Source organism: Melanostigma gelatinosum, assembly GCF_949748355.1.
Source record: "Melanostigma gelatinosum genome assembly, chromosome: 16".
Lineage (NCBI taxonomy): Eukaryota > Metazoa > Chordata > Actinopteri > Perciformes > Zoarcidae > Melanostigma > Melanostigma gelatinosum.
Window position 1 is genome coordinate 7,071,081 of NC_136649.1, and position 20,802 is coordinate 7,091,882.

Here is a 20,802-nt window from a genome sequence, read left to right on the forward strand (position 1 = left end):
TTTTGAGAAATCAGTGGAGTCCGAATTAACATTTGTCCTGAACTTACCTTAAATGCAATGATTGTTCGAAAGCATACAGTATAATGACTATAATACAATACTGAGCCGGAGTGGCTCAGTAGAGCCATGTGAAGCTTTTTTTTTTGTTTTGTTTTTTACAGAAATGAAAATAAACTTTTCAGAAAAAACACGTCATTCATGAAAAGCAATCTGACATGTTTAGTGAGCTCAAGCATGACTGTGTGAGAAGGATTTCAACACAATGATACATATCCAACTCCTCCAAAATGTACCTCAGTCACAGCACTGGGTTTAAACCAAATAAGGACGAACTCATTACAATGTCATTAGTTACTACCGTACTACTTGTTTTGCTCTGGTTTTCCTTTTCTCTTGTTTTGTTTTTTTTATACCTAAGCTAACACAAAGTCGTGTTCCATTCACATGCAAAAAAAAGTGAGATAACAGAAGGTAAGAAAAAGAGATCGAGCAAATTGAAAGATCATTGCCCGTAATGTTGGAGTCACCAAAGTCTTTTCGGCATGTTTAAATTCCATTATTCTTATCTATCTATTTTCTATAGATGAGTACAGGAAAAGTGATAGGATTTTTAATAAATTATAACTCTGTTTTATATATATACACATATATATATATATATATATATATTTATATATTCAATTTTATTTACATTGTAAAGACATCCAGTACTACTCATTCCAAAACAGGATTTGTACAAATGGACTGAGCGCTCCTTCATTTCCATTGCTGTACAAGACCTAGGTAGCTTTTCTATCAAATCTTTAGCAGTGGCGCTGCCACACAGGCTCACTAACTGCCACCCTAATGGACATAGTAAAGCCAGTAGACCAGGTTGAAGAAGGTGAATGCGATTGGGAAGATGACACGAGACCACTTGTCTATGGCGTTGACATCCGTGAGGTCGGGGATCTTGACTTTGAGCTGCGAGGCCCTCCTCCGCAAGCGGCTCTTCTTGTTGCTCACTGGCCGGTCCATGGGCGGTCGCCCATAGAGGTCTCGGCTTGTCATGGGCTTGCGGTACTGTATGCTGGCACTGTCATACGAGAACATGGTAGCCCGAGGGTCGTTGAGAACGCCCATCATGTCTGCTCCACTCATGTCGCTGGTTAGGTTGGTCAGGAGGATGTTCCCATGAGCATCGACCTGAGGAAGAAGGTTATCACATGTCATTAAATTCATTTTGTAACCAAAACACTATATTGAAAAGTCAATTGGCAGCATCATATTTAGGAGAAACGCATGGGAATTTGAACATTGCGTTCCAGACTGTCCCATACAGGTAAAACCTTTGTTCGGCAATACTGTTTTTCAAACGATTTTGAAGGAAGCAGGAAGTGTTTTCTTTTAGGAGCTGGAAATAGGTGGAAGTAGAACAAAAGCGCATTTGAAACACTTGCATCCAACCTTTTTTGCAACTTTCTGAAACCGACTATCACGTCCACATTATGCAGCAATGGGCCAGGCATACGGAGGTGTTACAGTGGGCCGGGTTTGTACCTCACTATTTGATTCTCGACACAACTACTTCTGTCAAATTTGGAGAGCTAAACCCTCCAGCAAGACTTGTAGCATGCAGAAGAACATTATTGTTAGAGCAACGCATTTGACTGCCATACATTTCTGCTCTTCTTTTCCATTGGGAGGCAGCCTTTTAATCCCACTTTTGACTGGGAACCAAACACTTCTGCCTATTTGCATGGTCAGACAACAGGCTCTATGATGTCATTAATGAAAGCAGTTAAGCCCCTTTCCCACCTGCACTTTGTTGCTCTCCATTCTATTCTTATGCTCGTTGTTGGACTTGGCAGCCCTTTCTGCCACCTTCTTCTGCAGGTGGGGACCTCGACCGAAGAAGATGTAGTTGACAAAGGCATACTCCAGCAAGGCCAGAAAGACAAACACAAAACATCCCATGAGGAAAATGTCAATGGCCTTGACGTAGGGGATCTTGGGAAGAGTCTCCCTAAGGTGGGTATTGATGGTGGTCATTGTCAGCACCGTGGTTATACCTGCAGACAAGCAGATGGGGAGGGAGGGGACAGTTAGAAGGAGGTCTTTCAGCTGAAAGTAAAGTCAATTTATGTTCATCAACATAAGGATGACGGTTGAACAACAATAAAGGCCTCTGGAAACATCAGCAGGCTTAACCATTGTCCGGCTGGGATCTAACATCAAGTAGACAGAATTGAGCAGTTTCAACCGAGGGGATGAGGTTGTTTCTGTGTGGACTGTGTGAATATTTTGGGATTGCGCATTACCTTTTAGTGATCTAACAGCAATGAGGGAACCTTCCTGTATCCTTAAAGTCACAGTTATCACATTTGGTCCCCTGTGGGGACAATAACGTCAGTCCATCCATCCATCCATCCATCTAAATAAAGTCTCAAGAGTACTAACTCAAGTGTCTACAATCCTGCAAACAATTTCTGCATGAATACCACCCGGTGATCATGTTGAAAGAATTTTTGTGAAACAGGAGAGAGCCAGGAATCAAAGCTGACACTGAGACTATGTGGAACAACGGACCTGATCTACTTTGCCACTACTGTTAAGTCTTTTTTTAAAGTAAAGTTACTGAGCATACTGAATGACTAGCAGATCTGGTATGAAAATAAAAAGTGTAGATGGATATTTAGCAGTTAATATTGACACTGTTGTGGTGACTAATCCCTATTAATAGAGGCCACATGTCTGTCGGTCATTCTGATCTGATCTGATAACGGAGATGAAAAGTCAGAGAATCACCAAAGTTATTTGGATTCATCGCCTGAGGACCATGAATGTCTGTAAAACAAAATGTCATGGCATTCCATGGAATAGTGGTGACACAGTCTGGACCAATGAGGTGGACTAACTGACTGCCAACAGACAGACATTGCCTCAAAGAGTCATGCCACTAACATGACTAAAACTCACACCAGCAAACATCATTGCTGATGTAAAGAATTGAAAAGTCACTGACCTAAGGCTACTCTGGCAGCCGACGCGTCATAGTTGATCCAGAAGGAGACCCAGGACAGTATGGTGATCAGGGTGGAGGGCATATAGGTTTGCAGGATGAAATAGCCGATGTTCCTCTTCAGCTTAAAGCTCAGGGACAGACGTGGATAAGAGCCTGTTACACACAGGGTTACAGATATGTATTCAGATTCATAAGAACGTTGTTAATGTCGTGCAGCAAATCAATGAAATATAAAATATGATGTAGAGTCAGAAAGACAACAGTCTCCGGGATCAATCACTTGAAATAAAACACAGCTGTTGATATTAACCTGCACTTTTTGGAGCAGACAGACGGGCCAGTGCGGCAGCTTGGGATGATTGCTGGTGACATGCATTGTTATGAGCCATGAACAATCACTATTTCATCAGAGAAACAGCTAAATCTACGTCAATGAAAACTGTGTGAATTCGATGAATGAAAACACGGGATGAGAAAGAGCAGAAGGAGACTAAAGAGAGGTTTAGAGGGCTGGAGTCCACAGAGTAACTGGCTTTGTCTTGACTCAATGTCTCAGCCGTCAACATATAAACCTGGATCTCTGTAAAAATACTGAAGCTATACACAGTGGAGACAAAGTTGTAACGATTCTGTCAATGCATTGGACTTAATTAGTAAATGAAAACAGTATTATGTCAAAAAGAAAGAAAAGAAAGTGGTATTATTATTGTACAACAAATTTCATTCTTTTTTTACTAAAAAGCAGCGGTGAAAAGAGTTGAGCTGATACCATAAGACTCTGTTACCTGTGGCAAACACAGCTTTCGTGGACTGGGTTTGGTAGTCCATGATGGAGAACTGAGGCAGTTCAATGTTCTCCACCCCAGTGACCGAGCCTGCGTTGCTTCCTCCCTGCCAGTAGAATTCAATGTCGTCAGTGGTGTATCCATCTAGGAGAGGCAGGGGAATACAACAAGTTACACCTCAACTGAAACACGGGGACAAGCACATTGGGATTCAGGCACAATGCAGTGAACGGAATGACATCGTGACACCAGCCGTGTTTAGTTTGGATTCAGAAGCGTTGTCTCACTTTGGTACCTGGACAGGTGAGAATGCTGTTATCACAGCTGTTTACATATCTGGTCTACCTGACAGAGTTCGTGTTGGAGAAGTTTAAATGTAGTCTGGTTGGCCTTGTCTTTACAAACAAACTTTTTCCTGTTTTGTAAAAATATATAAAAATATCCTGAGAATATAAAAGTAGACAGTGAATTTAGATGTCAAATGTATAATAACATGTTTTGTCACGATTACAGATTTTTCACAACATTTCTATTTTCTTAAAGTAAATTTAGTTTTTTAACGTAAAAAGATTGTTAAAACTGTTGGATTCAAGTGTAAATACATTACAAACATATTCATGCAAACAGAAAAGTTTTTTTTAGATTTCTGTGTTAGTTGACAGATATTGTGTTTAATTATGGAACAAAAACGTTGAATACATGTGTTTTATTAGTGTATATTAGCTTTAAGCATTGATAAACTGTTAAAATTCAGTTTTTAATCATTGAAAAGATACATAATTCCTGTAACTTCACAGATGGTGACTAATTATTTCAGATCTATATCTTAAAAAATTTAGATTAACATAGTAAATAATTGACAAAAACTGGTCAAAATACAGGAAGGAAATGAAATTTGAAATAGAGATTCTGTTTCTTTGTATGGATGTATTGTTAACTGACTGGTATTTAAGACTTAAACAAGGTTGAAGAAGGAAAATTGCCTGCCAAATTATAGGTTGACATGATGATATAGTGTAGGACCACATCAGGTAGTCCTGTCCACAGGAGCAACGGTGGGCAAACACATGAAAGCCGGAAGAGACGAGGATTAATGAGACTGCCAGCAACGCCATTTCCCACACAGGACACAACAGAATCCAGATAATTGGGCTGATGTACGAAAAACATTTCCTGTATGAGTATCATTTGTCCTGCCAAAATGTTATCTTGACCCAGACGAGGACAAGAGAGCATGACATAACGAGGAGACCAGATGTGCTTTGTTAGTGGTTCAATCGATGGGATTTGATTGGTGGTTAAGTGACATAAGGGGCTAAATTTAGACTATAAGAGTAAGACGTAAGAACTAACACATCGGATTTGTTGTGCTCCCACTACCACGACTCTTCTCGTCATTTCTGCCACGACAGAACCCACACACACACAAAAAAAAACGCCATACAATCGAGGCAAAGCCAGAGGACAGGATACCACTTATACACCAGCTTGTCAGCATCTTCATTCCAAAGGAACCAGTGGTATAAACAGCTGTCATTTAGACCAGGTAAGACGGGGCAATGCAAGCTGTATCTGGTCAGAGTACCCATCCCTCTGGCTTGGGAGGATACAGGACACCCAGCCCTTGTACCCTTGTCAGGGCAGTTGCTACTGCTGCCATCGTGTTAATGGAAGGAGACAATGTATCCGGCCCAGGAAACGCAACTGGAGGAAGCCATATGGCTCCAACACCATCAGATTGCTGGTGGCTTACGACTGCCATGAGTCGAAGAGCAGCCACAACCCAAGAAGGTCGGATCTCTGGAACACCAGTCATCCCGTGACCACTATAGGGTGCAGAAGTGAAAATAGCTTGGCGAGCGTCCAAATGCCTTCTGTCAAATTTTAGGAGCTTAATTACAGTTATACAGAAAACATTCTGGGCTTCATGTCAGTGAGGCTTAAGTGGATGAGAAGAAAAGCTAATTCCCTACAACCCTTCTGCTGCCTTTCGATCAGATGGAGAATCATGAGAGAGAGACTAGCTCGCCCAATTCAATTGCTCCAATGACTGAGAGGGCAGCGGGGTTCTGTTTCACTCTGCTTCCGGCTGTAAACACAGCCTGCAGAGAGACTTTATTGTTGTTTCAGTTCAGCCTATGGGAAGCTTGGATATGTTCAGCAGCTGAACAGAAAAGGAGAGGCCTAGTTCCTGCTTCATCAGTCTCACTGATTTGTTTTTTCTTGGACCTGGAACATTTCACTGTTACTATCATTTCTTGTTGACGGTTTGAATGTATTTTGCGAGACAGAATTCAACAAAACGTAGCGTGCACAGAGATTTTGAAGAAATATTGCATCTGTCATTACTGTTGCTTAATGTAGGCGATGTGAGAAGATTATTTTAAAATGACGTCATACTTGTAATGGACAAAATCATTAGACCTAGGTATGGTTTAGCTGCAGACATGTTTCATTATTATCAATGCATGACTTTTATTCATATGCCTACACATCGGCAAGATTTAAATACTCAGTTCAGTTCTGCTGTGATGTCGGTTTGTGTTTTAAAATCCGCTGTACAATAACTATTCCCACAGAAACATTCCAGAGAGAGCAGTTTGCGTTCATGTTTTGTTTTTTGCGCATAGTGAACGCAAAGGTAATATTTATGAATAACTTTAAAGGACAGTTTCATAACCTTATTCACCATTACGTATTCATGAGGAAGTGCACAGAGCTTCTTTTAACAGCCGATATATTATTTACAAACAGATTCCAATATGCCATGACATGGCTCTATTATTATTTTGGGTATGTAGTGAGAAACACGTTCCTCCTGCTGTGGAGTTGGCTGGGTTGAGGTTCTGTATCCGATTGGCTTTGCCCTCTCAAAGGGGTCACTATTGGATCCATCACCGTACGCATGCACAGCTGTGCAGATTCATTTTGCACCCCAGTTACATCTGCACTTGCAACATATAACAGCTGTGCGATCGTAGTTCTTCTGCCATTTTTTCATCAGCGTCAAGTGGTCAAAAACTAAAGACGATGAAGAGGTCCAGCGGTGTCTGTTGGTGTACTGGCAGACGGATATGCTACATGCAGCGTTCAAGTTCTGTGCTGGCTGGCTTATGGAGGAGCTGTGGCTAAGAGAGGAGGGCTTTACGGTGCTTTGTGTTGAAGGTGGCGGACAGCAGCTCGGAAGACAATCAGGATACTTTGCACCCACACAGTGGTGATGGCGCTGTCAGCGGCGCTAGGTACAATGTCTGCAAGCCATGTCTTTGCCCCCCCTGGGACTCCTCCACAAAGAGAACAATCCAGAGGTGGTTTTGAGGCCTCTGTCTCAATCCAGTTTGGCACAAATGCTGAGCATCCTTCCCTAACTGCAGTCACACCTGACATTCTGGAAACAAAAACCCTGTGTCTTCCATCGCCAGGGTTCACCTCTGGAACGGGAGATGCCAGTTTTAAGTTGTGAGGGAATTGGGGAATCCTCCATTCCACCACAAAGGCTGTCTGGAGTCAGTCATGGCACTAAGAGTACTGCAACATCGGATAACAAACATGTCATGCGAGGACAAGCAGAAAGGTGTGCACTCAGCCCTGCTGCTTAAAATAGCCTGGAGCCTGCTGCTGTGGTCACAGAGGCACTTCCTCTGCCATGAGAGTGGTGTAAATCCCTGGACTACAGTAGCTCGCTGCAGACGTATTGTCTCGCGGAGGTCCATCCCTCAACAACCCTCCATTAGGAGTGGATGACTTCTCCCACAGACTGTGGTCTCTGAGTTCCTCTGATTCCTCGCCTCTTTAGCGTGCATTACAACAGCTAAACAATAATCACATGTATCTCGGCCAGTCATTTTGTTGTTTTTACTTTATTTGAACATAGATAATTAAACAACGGGGGATGAATTCGATCAAATAGGGGTGCTATGGAGATTGACTCGCTATTGTTCCGTAAATCAACAGAGCAGATTTTAAATGAATGAATGAATAAATGACGGTACCCTCGTTCCCACCATTCCTCCTCGTCTGCACATTGCTTTTGTGTCCATACGGCTTATGAGCTGCTGCGTCGTTATGAATCAACCAGAGAACCGGGTCAGTAGAGGGCAGAGGAGGGTACTACGTACTGGTGAGTACCGGCCCACTTTGAGCCTCGGGTTGCAGTGACCATAAACCTTAAACCTGTTAACGTCTGCACAATTCCAACATTTAGGTGCTTTCACACCAAACCTGTTTAATGCAGTTCAAAATCTTACTTCAGTAAAATTAGAAAAATATGAGCATTAAAATATACCTAAAGTACAAAAAGCAAGTAGTAATTATTCATTATGGACAATGGCCCATTTCATATTGATGCATTTATGTGTTTATCACTTACATGTTGCGTCTGGTAAAGGTTAAATAACTACTTTATACAGTATACTGCTGGGTGGCTTAACCTATAATAATATAGTATATATTCATACAAAATATAAATAAACTAAGTAACTCGTAACTAAAGCTTGGTAATATGTTATATGTATTGTTATTTGCAGTGGAAAACAAATTACAATATTTGCCTCTGCGATTTGGTGGAGTAGAAGTATAAAGTAGCATAAAATGGAGATACTACTGAGTACAGTACTAGGACGTCAAAATTGTACTCAGGTACAGTATTGAGTAAATGCACTTAGCCACATTACACCACTGAAAATCAGGGTTTATTCTAGTAAACATATTAAAGGTACAACAATTGATAAACTAAAGGGAGACAAACCAAATGTACGTTCCAGTAAATACTGCAAGTCTAAGAAACAGAGTGAAAACCATGGCCTCAAACAAAGAAGTCAAATCCTTTGTGTACTTCAGTTGGTTTATGCATTTTGTGAAAGAAGCGTCATCTCATGGTGACACACTGCAATTTAATGAATGGGCATGTTTATCGTGAACTCTACACACAAAACTGTAAGTTGGCTAGGAACTGCCTGGGAACCAGCTGGCTGGGAGAGGAACATCTAGGTGGCTGCATCTCTATGACCATTCATGCACACACACACACACACACACACAACAAACTTGCCACTTACAGCTCTCAATCTCCAAGGTGCAGTTCTGCTCATCTAGTGGGTATCGGCGCAGGTCCATCATGCAGGCAGCTGTCGTGGTGATCCTGAAAGAAAAAAAAGAAAAGATTTCCAGTCATATACTGATATCTGAAGAAAAATCCATCGTGAGCAATAACACACTGCCCTTACACTACAGTACCTCCACAAGTAGGAATCCTCACTGAGTAGAAGCACAAATGGGCAATTCAGTCCACACTTTACACATCCAGCATTCAACTTTCATGAGAGAATAAACTTGAATTTCCTAATGCCTGGGGAAAACCCTGGACTTCATAAGAGAACGAGTCCATTGCCTGCTCACTCCAAAAAATGAATCAGGGGGATTGATGTTTGGTTTACTTACATGCCTTTGTTAAGTTAAAAAGTCTACCTAATTTTGTCTCTTGTTTTCTGGACTAAATATATGTGTTGTCTAAACATAAAACATTCCCTTTAAGTGAATTAGGACTGAGATACTTCTTACATCCAGATGGTGGCAGTAATGCAACACCAGCTGCCGTAACACCCCAAAGAAGAAGAAGATCAAGATGCTTTAGATTCCCTCCATAACTTGAGTTCATTTTGGCCAACAAGTTGCTGTTGGTCTTGGTTGTAAGACTTTTAAGAGGTAAGTGGACATGTATAGTCATGGGGCCCCCGGGGACAATAGACTGAACTCAATCCTGCTCTATGTTATTCCACCTCTTTATAAAAAGCAGTGAATTGTATAGTTTTGATGAGCTGTGAGTGGTAAGAGTAAATATTATGATCAGTGGTGGAATATAACAAACAAATAAGTATATTTGCTTAAGTACTGTACTTATGTACAAATTCAAGGTACTTTACGTGAGTATTTCCATTTTATTCAACTTTGTACTTCCACTCCACTACATCTCAGAGGGAAATATTGTACTTTTTACTCCACTACATTTACATTTGTCTGGCAGCTTTAGTTACAAGTTACATTACAATTTTTCAAACCCTTGCGATACCCAAACTGAACAACAGTGTATTTATACAGGAACAATGATCAAACATATATACACATGTAATATCTATATGTAATAGTGAAACACTGACAGGGATCATGTTTCTGATCAATTCGTACTTTTATTACTATTGTTTGTTGTCCAATGACCTCATTTTCTGTTTGTCAGTTCAGTGTGAGAACTGGAGTCTGTGTTGGGCTTGAACGAGTGCACTGAAGTCAGGCTGAATGTGTGAGGTGAGATGTGAAGGACAGCTGACAGGTGATCGTCAGTGAGAACGTTTGTTCATGTATGGAGGTCGATCCACAGAGAACCAACATCTTCTGAGCATGTTGCTTTCGCAGCTTAGCTAGCAAAGCCTCAGAGGGCCGTGCCCGCTCTCCTCCAGCCGACGATGGGATAGCGATCAAGACGGTACAAGTTCTGCATGATTTGGGAGACATTGCCTCTGCATGTGCACTCTTAATGGGTTTAATATATGCTCTTAAGTTATCGTCAAGAAACTGGAAAGCCTTCTTGGAAGTCCTTCAGAAGCTCTTCCTTCAACTGGATGCTTGCAGACTCTCAACGAAGGTCCAGATGCTCATTGATTGGGATATAGAATGTTCTGTGGAATAGGCACGTCTGGGCTGGAACTAAACAACATGTTAATCTGTTGGATAATTGTTGAGAGTTGAATGGATATTTTTGCTGACGTTTTAACACCAAAAACTGCAAGGAAGATGGATTGTCAGATAACTTGTTAACAATGTTTGTTAAAATGTTTACATCTCAGCTTCCTTTTTCTGACATTTTAGAGACCAAACAACTAATTGATTTTGCGAGAAAATAACTGATTCATCGAACTGACAGTGAAAGTAATCATCCGTTGCAGTTAAATAAGGGGGTGCCATGTGGGGGGGGGGGGGGGGTGGTGGAAAAATCGATTCTTAGATGCATCGCGATTCTCTCAACGATTATGACTCGATGCAGAAAATTCAATCGTACATTTCAAACTCAAATCTTTTAAGAGTTAAGAGAAGATTAATTCCAAGATCAAGAATGTACTTCAACACTCACAGTTAAAGTATTTAACTACTGCAGCACACAGAGAGGTAACGTACTACACATCCAACCCAGAGGCATAACACCTCTTTGAATGAGTGGATGAAGGTTCAGTGGAAGGTTTTTTTTGTACTTGACATATACAGGTTGGAAATGAACTTGACATTTATCTGCATCGTGTGCATCTCTGATAAAGAGTCCATCCTGTTGCTGAACGTGGCAGTGGTTTGGATTTCTGCTCATCATGGCTGTGCAGAGCTCAGTGCTGCAGACATTTTGTACATGAACATGATCAGTGCTATCTCAAGAACTTGATCATGAAAAATCATCAAAATACTGAGTTTTTAAAAGGATGGAATTTGAAAAGCAAATGAATCACATGTACACTTCAAAAGGTCTCTTGGAGCATGCTCTAAAACCCAACAGGAAGTGGGCCATTTGCCATTCGCCACTTACACAGACTAAATAATTCATCAGATAAACCCTCAATTTTGGTCTGTACAATCTAAAGACCTTTGACCGATGAAAAGTTATTAAAAGATTGAGGTTTCAAGGAACGGTGTTGCCTTGGTGTGGCGGCCATTTTACATGACTCGCCATTAAACAACAAGATGGCGTCGCTCAACTGTAACTTGAAATGCTAGCGTTTAATTAAAAGTAAATTCACACTATTTACTGCCTCTCACGTTCTCTATGACTCCTCGTTCTCCTGCCAATTTACGTACAATGAATACACCCCCTTCAATTGATCTTTGTGTTGAGTTTACGTCATTGTGTATTTGAATTGTAGAAATATGTCTCAAACAGAACAAAAATGTTTAGCGCATGTTCTCAAGCACCACACAATGGACACAGGAAGTGTGCAAATGTGCAGCATGTCAATTCAAGTGCCACAGACTCCACAGTGGAAACAATGTCTTATTATGCAGCGTCCAATGGTCATGGAAATGCTCGGCTGAGCCAATCGCCTTCCATCCTGTACACCTGACGTGCGCAAAGGTGCAAACGGCCCGATCGTTGCTGCTTGCAGCTTTAATATCTTATTATTTTTCACAATAGCCACCAAAGCATAAGAAGTAAAATTAGCAACTGTTTTATGAAGACATAAAATGATCAAACGAGAAGAAAACTACCGGTATGTGCTATATCCTGTTTTAAACAAATATTTCAGCCATTCCGTGTCTGAAGCAAGATCTAATACATGAATGCTTGTTAACATTATTACTTATATGGTAATGCTGTTATGCTATATATAATTCTTATTTATATACATCTTATGTATATGTGATGCTATTTATATTTCTGTATATAATGTTACAATTATATACATTCATATCCTTGTAGGAAAGAAAAGATTATGAATGAGATCACATGTCATGTGAAGTTTTCTTTAATATGAAAATCAAAGAATCACATTTTCTACATAAATGGCTGCATTATTTAAAAAGCCATTTTACTTAAAATTACATTTTGTTTCATTAAGAGCCCTGATACTTTATGATATTTAATGCTGTTGTTGCATCTTTACCAAAAAGATCACTGTCGTTCACTGCCTTATCACTGATGGATGCTCATCTTAGTTTCTTTTTTCAGAATACTATGGCGACACAGGGTTAGCTGGTGTTGCAGTTTCAGAGTACAGTCGTTTAGCGTCTCTCACTGCCTTGCTAAACCTGTATTTTGACTCTTTAAACATGTCCTTGTCCCCACTCCTAAATGCCCGTTCCCTCCGTTACCTCCACACAGCTCACTTCATTGCAACTGTGCTGTGCTGCAGAGGGCACGGCCCTATGTACACTGCACCAGAAGAGGCTTCATAAATGATTTACCCGCTGCATGAAAAGATGTACAAAGATATATTATATATTCGCTAATGCTAATCGCGGTTAGCATTTCCCCATTGGCCGTAATGTTAAAATTAGCTTAGAAGCTAGCGACATGTTATGATGTTCAGATAAGAAGACAACTTTAGTGCTGTTAAAAGCATCTTGCTGTTCAACGGGGACACCTGCGGCTTATAGACCGGTGCGGCTTACCTATGTACCGATTCTTTTTTCTTTTAACAGTCAGCTGGTGCGGCCTATATACCGGTGCGCTCTATAGCCCGGAAAGTACGGTAATCATTAATCATAAAAAAAGTTGTTCGACTTATTGCTTGAAAGAAACACTTTTTTCCCTTATTTACCGATCATTACACAACACTTGGTTCCAACTTTGCAGTGTGACTGGCTGACAGGCACTATAATCAGTGACAGGACTCCCTTCTGCAGTGGTAACCAAACAGCGTGCTCTGAGGATGGGAAAAGGTTGCCGCAAGATGTGCTTATTATTCGCTATGGCAACGGCGGCGCATGAACATAGCAAAGGTGAAAGCTGATTCACAGAGGGTCCTTTTTTTCCGTTTGCCCGATCGTAGACACTCAGTATCTGTGGTCTCCGTAGCGTTACAAAGCTGAAAACAAGCCGGTAGTAGCCCCGGCAGGCTGTCCGGTCTCGGGAACGTTAAACTGAAGAGATCTAGTACGTGTTGGCTGACATCGTACTCCGAGTTTAAAAGATATGGATTAAAACAAGGATCTAAAAAGTTTAGCGTAAAATGTGGATAAAACTGTCAATTTGTGAAAAAAGGGGAGCGGCGAAACAGACACGACGCCACACAATGCTATTGCACATAACCTCTGAAATTTAATATGGAGTTCCTTTGGAATAATACAAGGAGGAACGTATTGTTGCAGAATACAACAACGGGTTCAACAATAAAAGGAAAAAACATAAAAAGATGAAAAAAGATTATGAGAAAATCAAAAAGTCAAGCAGTGGAGCAGAGCAAAAAGTAGTTTGACGCGCTGAACACTACTTTGGGCCGCCAACGGACTTTTGCGGGCCCGAGCGAAGAGTAGAAACAGCTCTCACCTGAGACCGTAGAGCACAGTTCCATCAGGGTGCAGTCGAATCATCCGGTTCTTGACTGTCACCCCATGTACGAAGGACTTCTTGTCATTAATGAAGTAGGTGTCAGGGACCCAGAGCTGGTCTGCCACCCGGTTATCCAGAGTGAGATTGAGAGGAATGCCTGTGTAGGAGAGGCGCTTGTCTCGCCAGGACTGCTGGAAGTACATGGTGATGGTGTAGTCCTGTGGGAAAAAGAAAGGAGGATGTTAGCACATCAACATGAATGGGTCAACGGCTCATGGATCGCTCCTGCCCTGCGCAATTTCCTTTATTTTTTGATTTCTTCGACTGCTGTTCTCACTGCGTCAGATATCGCAGTTTGATCAGTACTCGTCGGCATCCGACACTGACTCACGGAGTGTTTGCGACACACGCTAAAGGGTCGGTTGAAAGGCTGGTGGATGGGTGAAACAATCCCAGGACTTTCACCCAGGAGACCACTGTTTGTGTACCGTGCAAAACACAAAACTAAACAAGGACATTTTGTAACGTCAGTTGTGAATCGTTAGTGTTGTTAGTGACATGACTCACTTGAAAAGCTAGTCACGTGATTTGATGTTCAGTGGCCCTGAGAGTCAAAACTCAATGACAGTTCAGAAAACATAACCTTTCATAAAACACAATAGCAAAAGAGAAAATACAAGACATTCATTCGTAATGGACGATTATTCCTTTTTGCTTATTGGACGTACTGTGTTTCAGTACAGGGCCAAAAGAAGTTCTTCTTCTTTAACATTACTGGCAGACTTGATGCCTTGTGGCACATTCCTGCCTCTCGCAGGTTGGGATAAGATACAATAAAACTTTATTTTCCCTGATAAAACTCGCTGTACAGCACTTAGGCTATGTGGGAAGACTGCAAATACAAAGAGTGCAAATATAAACCTGTTATATTGCCGTTTAGAGTATATATCAAACACAGAAGGAGTTGCTTTCGCAGTGTTTTCACTGCTTTATTATTTTTGCTGCAGATGTTTTGCGGCAGATCCTTTTTCTTGAAGTGAAGTGAGCGCGAGTGTGGTGTATTAAAGACAAGGGGGGGGGGGGCGCTGGGTGTCATGTACATGGGGCATTCCAGCGTAGGCTGCCAGCTCTCAGGTCTGCTTGGCGTACACGTTGGAAGATGATGAGCAGGTGGTGCCGTCACAGAACATGCAAAAACTTGTTATTGTCTGTTGTCACATTATTCAATAACCATTACTGCTGTTATCCAGTGTTACATAATGATGGCACTCTCTTGCCACTTACACTTTGTAACCGTCACATTTACAACAACTAAACTGTCGTTTTTCCAGATACAAGAACATCCTCTCCTCCAGGAGTATGGATCGTGACGGCCTGTTTCTCTTTGGATTACAAGGCGTCCAGTTAGCCCACAATGTACTGCAGTTTGCAATAACTCCAATTCAAAACTTTGTTTCCTGTAACAATGTAGCAACCAAACAATCCAAGCGGACAATGGGTAATGTGGAGGAGAGCATGTAGTTTACATTCACAGGCAGGGAGACTGACATGCTGCAGGATTGCAGATGATATGAGTACAGGAGCATGTTTTTGCTGACACCAGCACATTGGCTCCGGACAGTTTGTTGTAGCCTAGACTCTGAAATGCAATCAAATATATCTTTATATAATACTCTTTGTATTTGCACTCTTTCCATTTTGTATTGCATCTGCTGCACAGTAATTTCCCTTGGGATAAGTAAACTATATATATATATATATATATATATATATATGGGGAAGTAATTACAAAATGTAATAATGCCAGAATAATCCCTGCCATAAATAGTATGAAAAGTGTAGATTGATAGAATGCAGATCTAAAGGAATATATACTTAAATGAGTCTCTCAAGCTGGCAGTGACACCTTAAATGCCAAGGCAGCAACAACATCTGCTGTTCACTGGAGGTGTAATGGACCAGTTGATCCGTGAACTACGCATGTGAAACACACAGTTGAACCATCTTAGAGTTCAATACATTTTTACTGCTGATTGTTATCGGCCCATGTTCAGTAAGAATATGCGATCGGGAGATTGCCATCTTTGTAGTTGCTAGTCCCTTTGTAGTTGCTAGTCTCTGATAATCCTACAGAGGGAACTACAAATCTCAGAGACACATTGGCTCCGGACAGAGGGTCCATTCAGTAACATTATGATGCTTCATGCGCTGGTCAGCAAACATTAGTCATCATCATGACGTGTGCAATAGTAATCTTGTAAAATGTAGTTTTAATGCTTATCAATAAAAATACAATTTATATTTCCTATATTTGTTTTATGCAAATAACCATTAGAGATGAATATTAAAAAAAGGGATAACAATTAGAAGTTTTGACGGATTTGAAAATGATTTCGTTTTTTTTGAGGAGGGGATGTTAATTCATTCTGAGGTTGAGGGAGGAAGATCTAGTTTGGTGGTTATATGTTACATTTTTATTGAACGTATGATTAAAGTTGAAGATTTGGTTTTCTCCTGATGCCGCACTTCTGGATGTGTGATGCCTTTGTTGTTCTGTGTGCGGCAATTCAGTGGTTTCTCTTTGCATTCAAAGAATCCGGATGGTTCCTGATGGGCGTAAAATAAGATGTTGCAAAACGTGGTGTTTGTTATTTTGTGGAACTTCCACCAGGCTGTCAGACTTCATGCTGTTGTTAATGTTTTGAAATGTGGACGGTGTTCGATAGGCAAAGTGTTTGACCTACAGCTAAATGTATTGAAGTTGATTTGCCTTAAAATGGGATCATTGTGAACATTGTATAAAGTAATAATCTAATGTGTGCAGTTGTGAAACTGGTTTACACGTGTTCAAATTGCTATTTGTGTGTAATTTAGGGTGTTGACAAATTTGTGTTACAATCTACACACAAATACCAATTACTATGTGATCAATTCCACATAATATTGCCCGTGTTCATCCAATTCATGCCAATTCAGCATATATTGAAATTGAGAGAAAGACACAGAGACACCGCAACAACGATAGCAACGACATCAGCAACACTATGACAGTAATATGACTCATAATAATTATGGCAGCAGTGGGTGTCAAGCAGAACCACGGCAACAAGAGCAGCCACGATCCAGACGGACCGGGATCCGTGGCAACCTGCAAGACGAGAAAGCACAACATCTCCACGGTCTCGAGGCCACTCCCACATGTGGAGAGGGTGTATAACGCCTCTGGTACCCAAACTCCTACCTGGTTCCACAGGAGAGAAGCATGACGAGCTGAAGGCTCTGGCTCCCATTTAGGCTCCCATTTAGGCTCTGACTTTAGAAATCGCAAACCCGGCATTCTGGTAGAACGTTGATCTCGTGGGGTAATAGGGTACTCAAGGGAGCCACTGCAGAGAAGCATCAGTGATATGGGAGGAATAGGATCTATTTTCCTCGTCAGTACACGTGCCGGCAGCGTTCTGTGGCTCAGCGGTAGAGCAGGACCAGAGGATCGGCGGTTGGCTCGCTAGTCCATGTCGATGTGTCCTTGGGCAAGACACATAACCCCAATTAGCTCCAGCAGGCTGTTCCTGTGGTGTATGAATATTATATAACCATGCCCCTGCCATCAGTGTATGAATGGGTGAATGATGCCATGTAGTGTTAAAGCACTTTGAGATATACAAGTACAGTCCATTCACCATGTATCATTGTGGATCATTGTGGATCATTGTGGATCATTGTGGATCAGCTGACGAGGCTGAGAGACTTATTGGGGTAGCTTGATCATATGGAATTATGTTTCCCAGCCTAGAAGTAACAAATGCGTGGACTAGTTCTCCACATTCTTTTGGATGTGTCTGATTTTTGTAATGTTATGTATTTAATACAAGGCAGTCCTTGAAGTGTGTTTCATGTGGGAGCTAAAGGACACATCCTGTTTAGAGATAACTCCAGGATTCCGTACGGTGGTACCGGAGGCCATGGCAATGTGTAAGTATATCTAACAATACCTTTGTTTGGTTGTTTATTGTAATGTTTATTAATAGACTCGAGTCGAAGATGGCTGCTACTCCACCTCCTCTGCCGGTGCATCGCGGAATGTGAGCATTAATACGACCGGGGGGGGGGGGGGGGGGGATTCATTCAGGCTGACATATTCTTCATGACAAATCCAGGTTTAAGTAAGACAAAATAAAATCTATATGATTATCTGGTGTTAAATGATTTACTAGTACAGCTTTAGATGAGTCCATTTAACTCTATTTTGTGGTGGCTGTTGAGCAGACACCGTCTCTACAGGGTTGCAGGTACATAGTAAGAAAAACAAAGCTGATCATTGGCTAACAGGATGGCTGCTGGTCGTCAAAATATCAAGGTGACTGAGGAAATACATGACAAGAGCTAGTTATGAAGCAATCAGAGACAAGCAAATCAACGGCTTCATTTATGTAAGTGTATCTAAGCTCCTAAAAGCCTCGACCGCTTCAGTTGACTGTCGTTAACTTGGGGGCAGCTGGCAGGAGAACGTTGCATCACTCCTCTTCTATCAAGCTAATCGGAGGTGCAGAGCTGCAGTTAAGATTCCACTCACAGCTCTCTGGCTTTCCAGCATTCGTTGCATTTTGCAAAGATGCTTAGGCATGCATTTCCCAACAAGCTGGGAGGAAATGCTAACTTTCTGAAAAAAAGGCAAGGCACGCTTCTTACAAGGACCTTCAAATGAAAGAAATACAGTTTTTTTTTTTTTGATCATGACTGCCCCGACAACATAGGCTAAACTTCCTTGCAGGGTTAAAGACTGCATGATTGTAGTACTCCAATATTCCAGGCTCTGCTGCAAAAACAGTCAATTTGTCATCAAACTGTTTTCCAGGTATGAATCTGTGACTTAAACAGTCGAGTACCAGGTCATTTTCAGTGGCACTTTATTCAAATAAACTCATCTTATCTTTTTCTGTAATCTTAGTAAATACCCAACAAATGAAACATTGCAGTGACCCTGACAGTAGTTTGCAATATGCATCGTAAATATCCACCAAGTCTTGTTTAATTCACCTGGGAATCTCTATAATATTGAGAATTGAGACTTCCTTTCACAAAAGCAGTGTCAGGCCTCAATATCCAATATCTGTGTACGGCAACAGAAGAAAAGAAACAAGCGTCATGCTCTGTGTTGCACAGCAGCAAAGCCACTGAGCAATAAAAACAGACGGATTAGTCATTTAGCCCGCCGATGGAACCGTTAGTAGCAAATAATAACCTAAAGATGACATCACTGCTCATGAGGCAGCAGTGAGAAACTGCTTCCTCATCGAGTTGGGAGGCGGAGCTCCACCACTGCTGCAGCATCGCACCGCACCGAGCTCCAGGCGGACAGGAGAACAGGACCAGCAAATGCCCTTGGTTTCTTTTCTTTTTTTCCCCTCTCTCTGATACTCTGCGCTGACGGACGAAAGGCGATCTCTTCTGTTCTGCTGTATTTTCCTTGTGCTCTTTCTTTCTCTACATGTCTACATATATATATATATATCTACCTCTCTGTCCATATATTTTTTTCTGCAGCACAAAAACAAGCAGAGCAGCAGAACATGGGCTCCTATGGCACGCAAACCACTGCAGTATGCTCCTGTTTGACCTACTTCTTCTTCTACCCACAGCTCTCGGTGCAGCCCGCAGACATCAAAAGAAAGGGGGGTGGGTCCGGCGGTGGGGTGGCATGTGGATGAAATGACTGTGTGTAATGGGAAAGGCCTCACTTGTGACAAACCCACCAACTCTGCAGTTCCCCTCAGCTCCAGAGAGCTTTTGAGCCCCTTTTAGCTTTTTGTTTTGGTTTTATGGTGCATAGCGTCAACCTCATTTCCAGCGGCAGCAGGCAGCTGTTTTCATGAAGAAAGCTCCAATAAATCCATCGCACACTTCCTGCCAAGCATCAAACTGCAGACGGACATTGAGACGGAATAGTTTTTTTCCCAGGAGTTGGTGGAGACCAACCCAGTGCTAAAAGAACAGTGAATATTAGAATTTCATTCATCGGGTAGACGCAAACACGACTCCAGATGAATGCTAACGTTGCTCTGTGTCTGCTGGATGTGATGAGGTGTTACTATTGTAGTTTACAGCTTGTTGTGCTTTCCCCAAGTGGCCAAAAACACTCTCAATATACTAACACACAATTTACACGAAGATACAAATAGACACAGCATAAATATAGTACTTTTATGTACACACAAATAATTGGAAAAATAGGTTTGTATATGTAAATATATATAAAATGTAACACCGACCAACAATATTGCTAAACAATTGCTAAATACAAGTTAAGTGTTTCTGTAAATTGCTAAAAGCACAAATAGTGCAAAGGAAACAATATTGAAAGTGTCATGTAAAAGATACTTACTTATTTATTACATTATATCCCCACACGCCTGACAGCTGTCAATGGACTGTACTTGTATCGTTCATCCACTCAAAGCTCTTTAACACTACATGTCATCATTCACACCCATTCATACACTGATGGCAGGGGCTACCGCATGCAAGGTGCCATCTGCCCATCAGGACTCTTATCTAACATTCACACCCAATCACACAACGATGGCACAGCCTTCCGGAGGAATTCATAGGGTGGAACCAGCCTTTTGGTTGGAGCACAGTACATTTCACAAACCCAAAATAATCATGAGAATAAAGATCCCTGTTGATAATGTGCGGTGGGCCAACGGGCTCCTCGTGAAGATGCCCAACGAAGTCTGGTTGTTCATCATTTTCAACCTTGTGATAAAGCTTCATGGCATTGGTATGACCACCAAAGAGACCATAAGGTCAAGGCTATCCATTGTTTTGTAACTGGCCCCCAAGATTTGATATTGTTAATGGTGTCCATTCACACTCCCACAACACTACCACCTGACGCCCATGTTGTGTTTCCAAGGCGTCTACTATTTTAATATAGCTTCCCGTAAGAGACTTTGGTGTCAGGATTAAATAAGACTGCACATGGCATT

The 20,802-nt window shown here is 41.5% G+C and overlaps 1 protein-coding gene across 3 annotated transcripts in view; it reads right to left on the reverse strand.

Moving 5' to 3' along the window:
* Window positions 1–843: 843 nt before the first annotated feature.
* The window catches only part of gabrb1 (gamma-aminobutyric acid type A receptor subunit beta1), a gene marked incomplete at both ends in the record, with an annotated part of 39,432 nt that continues 19,473 nt past the window's right edge, over window positions 844–20,802 (reverse strand). For 2 of the 3 annotated variants that reach the window (XM_079287060.1, XM_079287061.1), the window contains 6 exons: window positions 844–1,185; window positions 1,798–2,051; window positions 3,005–3,157; window positions 3,790–3,933; window positions 8,847–8,929; window positions 13,811–14,031. In XM_079287060.1, coding sequence (XP_079143186.1) covers window positions 844–1,185; window positions 1,798–2,051; window positions 3,005–3,157; window positions 3,790–3,933; window positions 8,847–8,929; window positions 13,811–14,031 — 1,197 coding nt within the window. The remainder of the gene's footprint in view (window positions 1,186–1,797; window positions 2,052–3,004; window positions 3,158–3,789; window positions 3,934–8,846; window positions 8,930–13,810; window positions 14,032–20,802) is intronic. The other variant, XM_079287062.1, reaches the window with a different exon arrangement.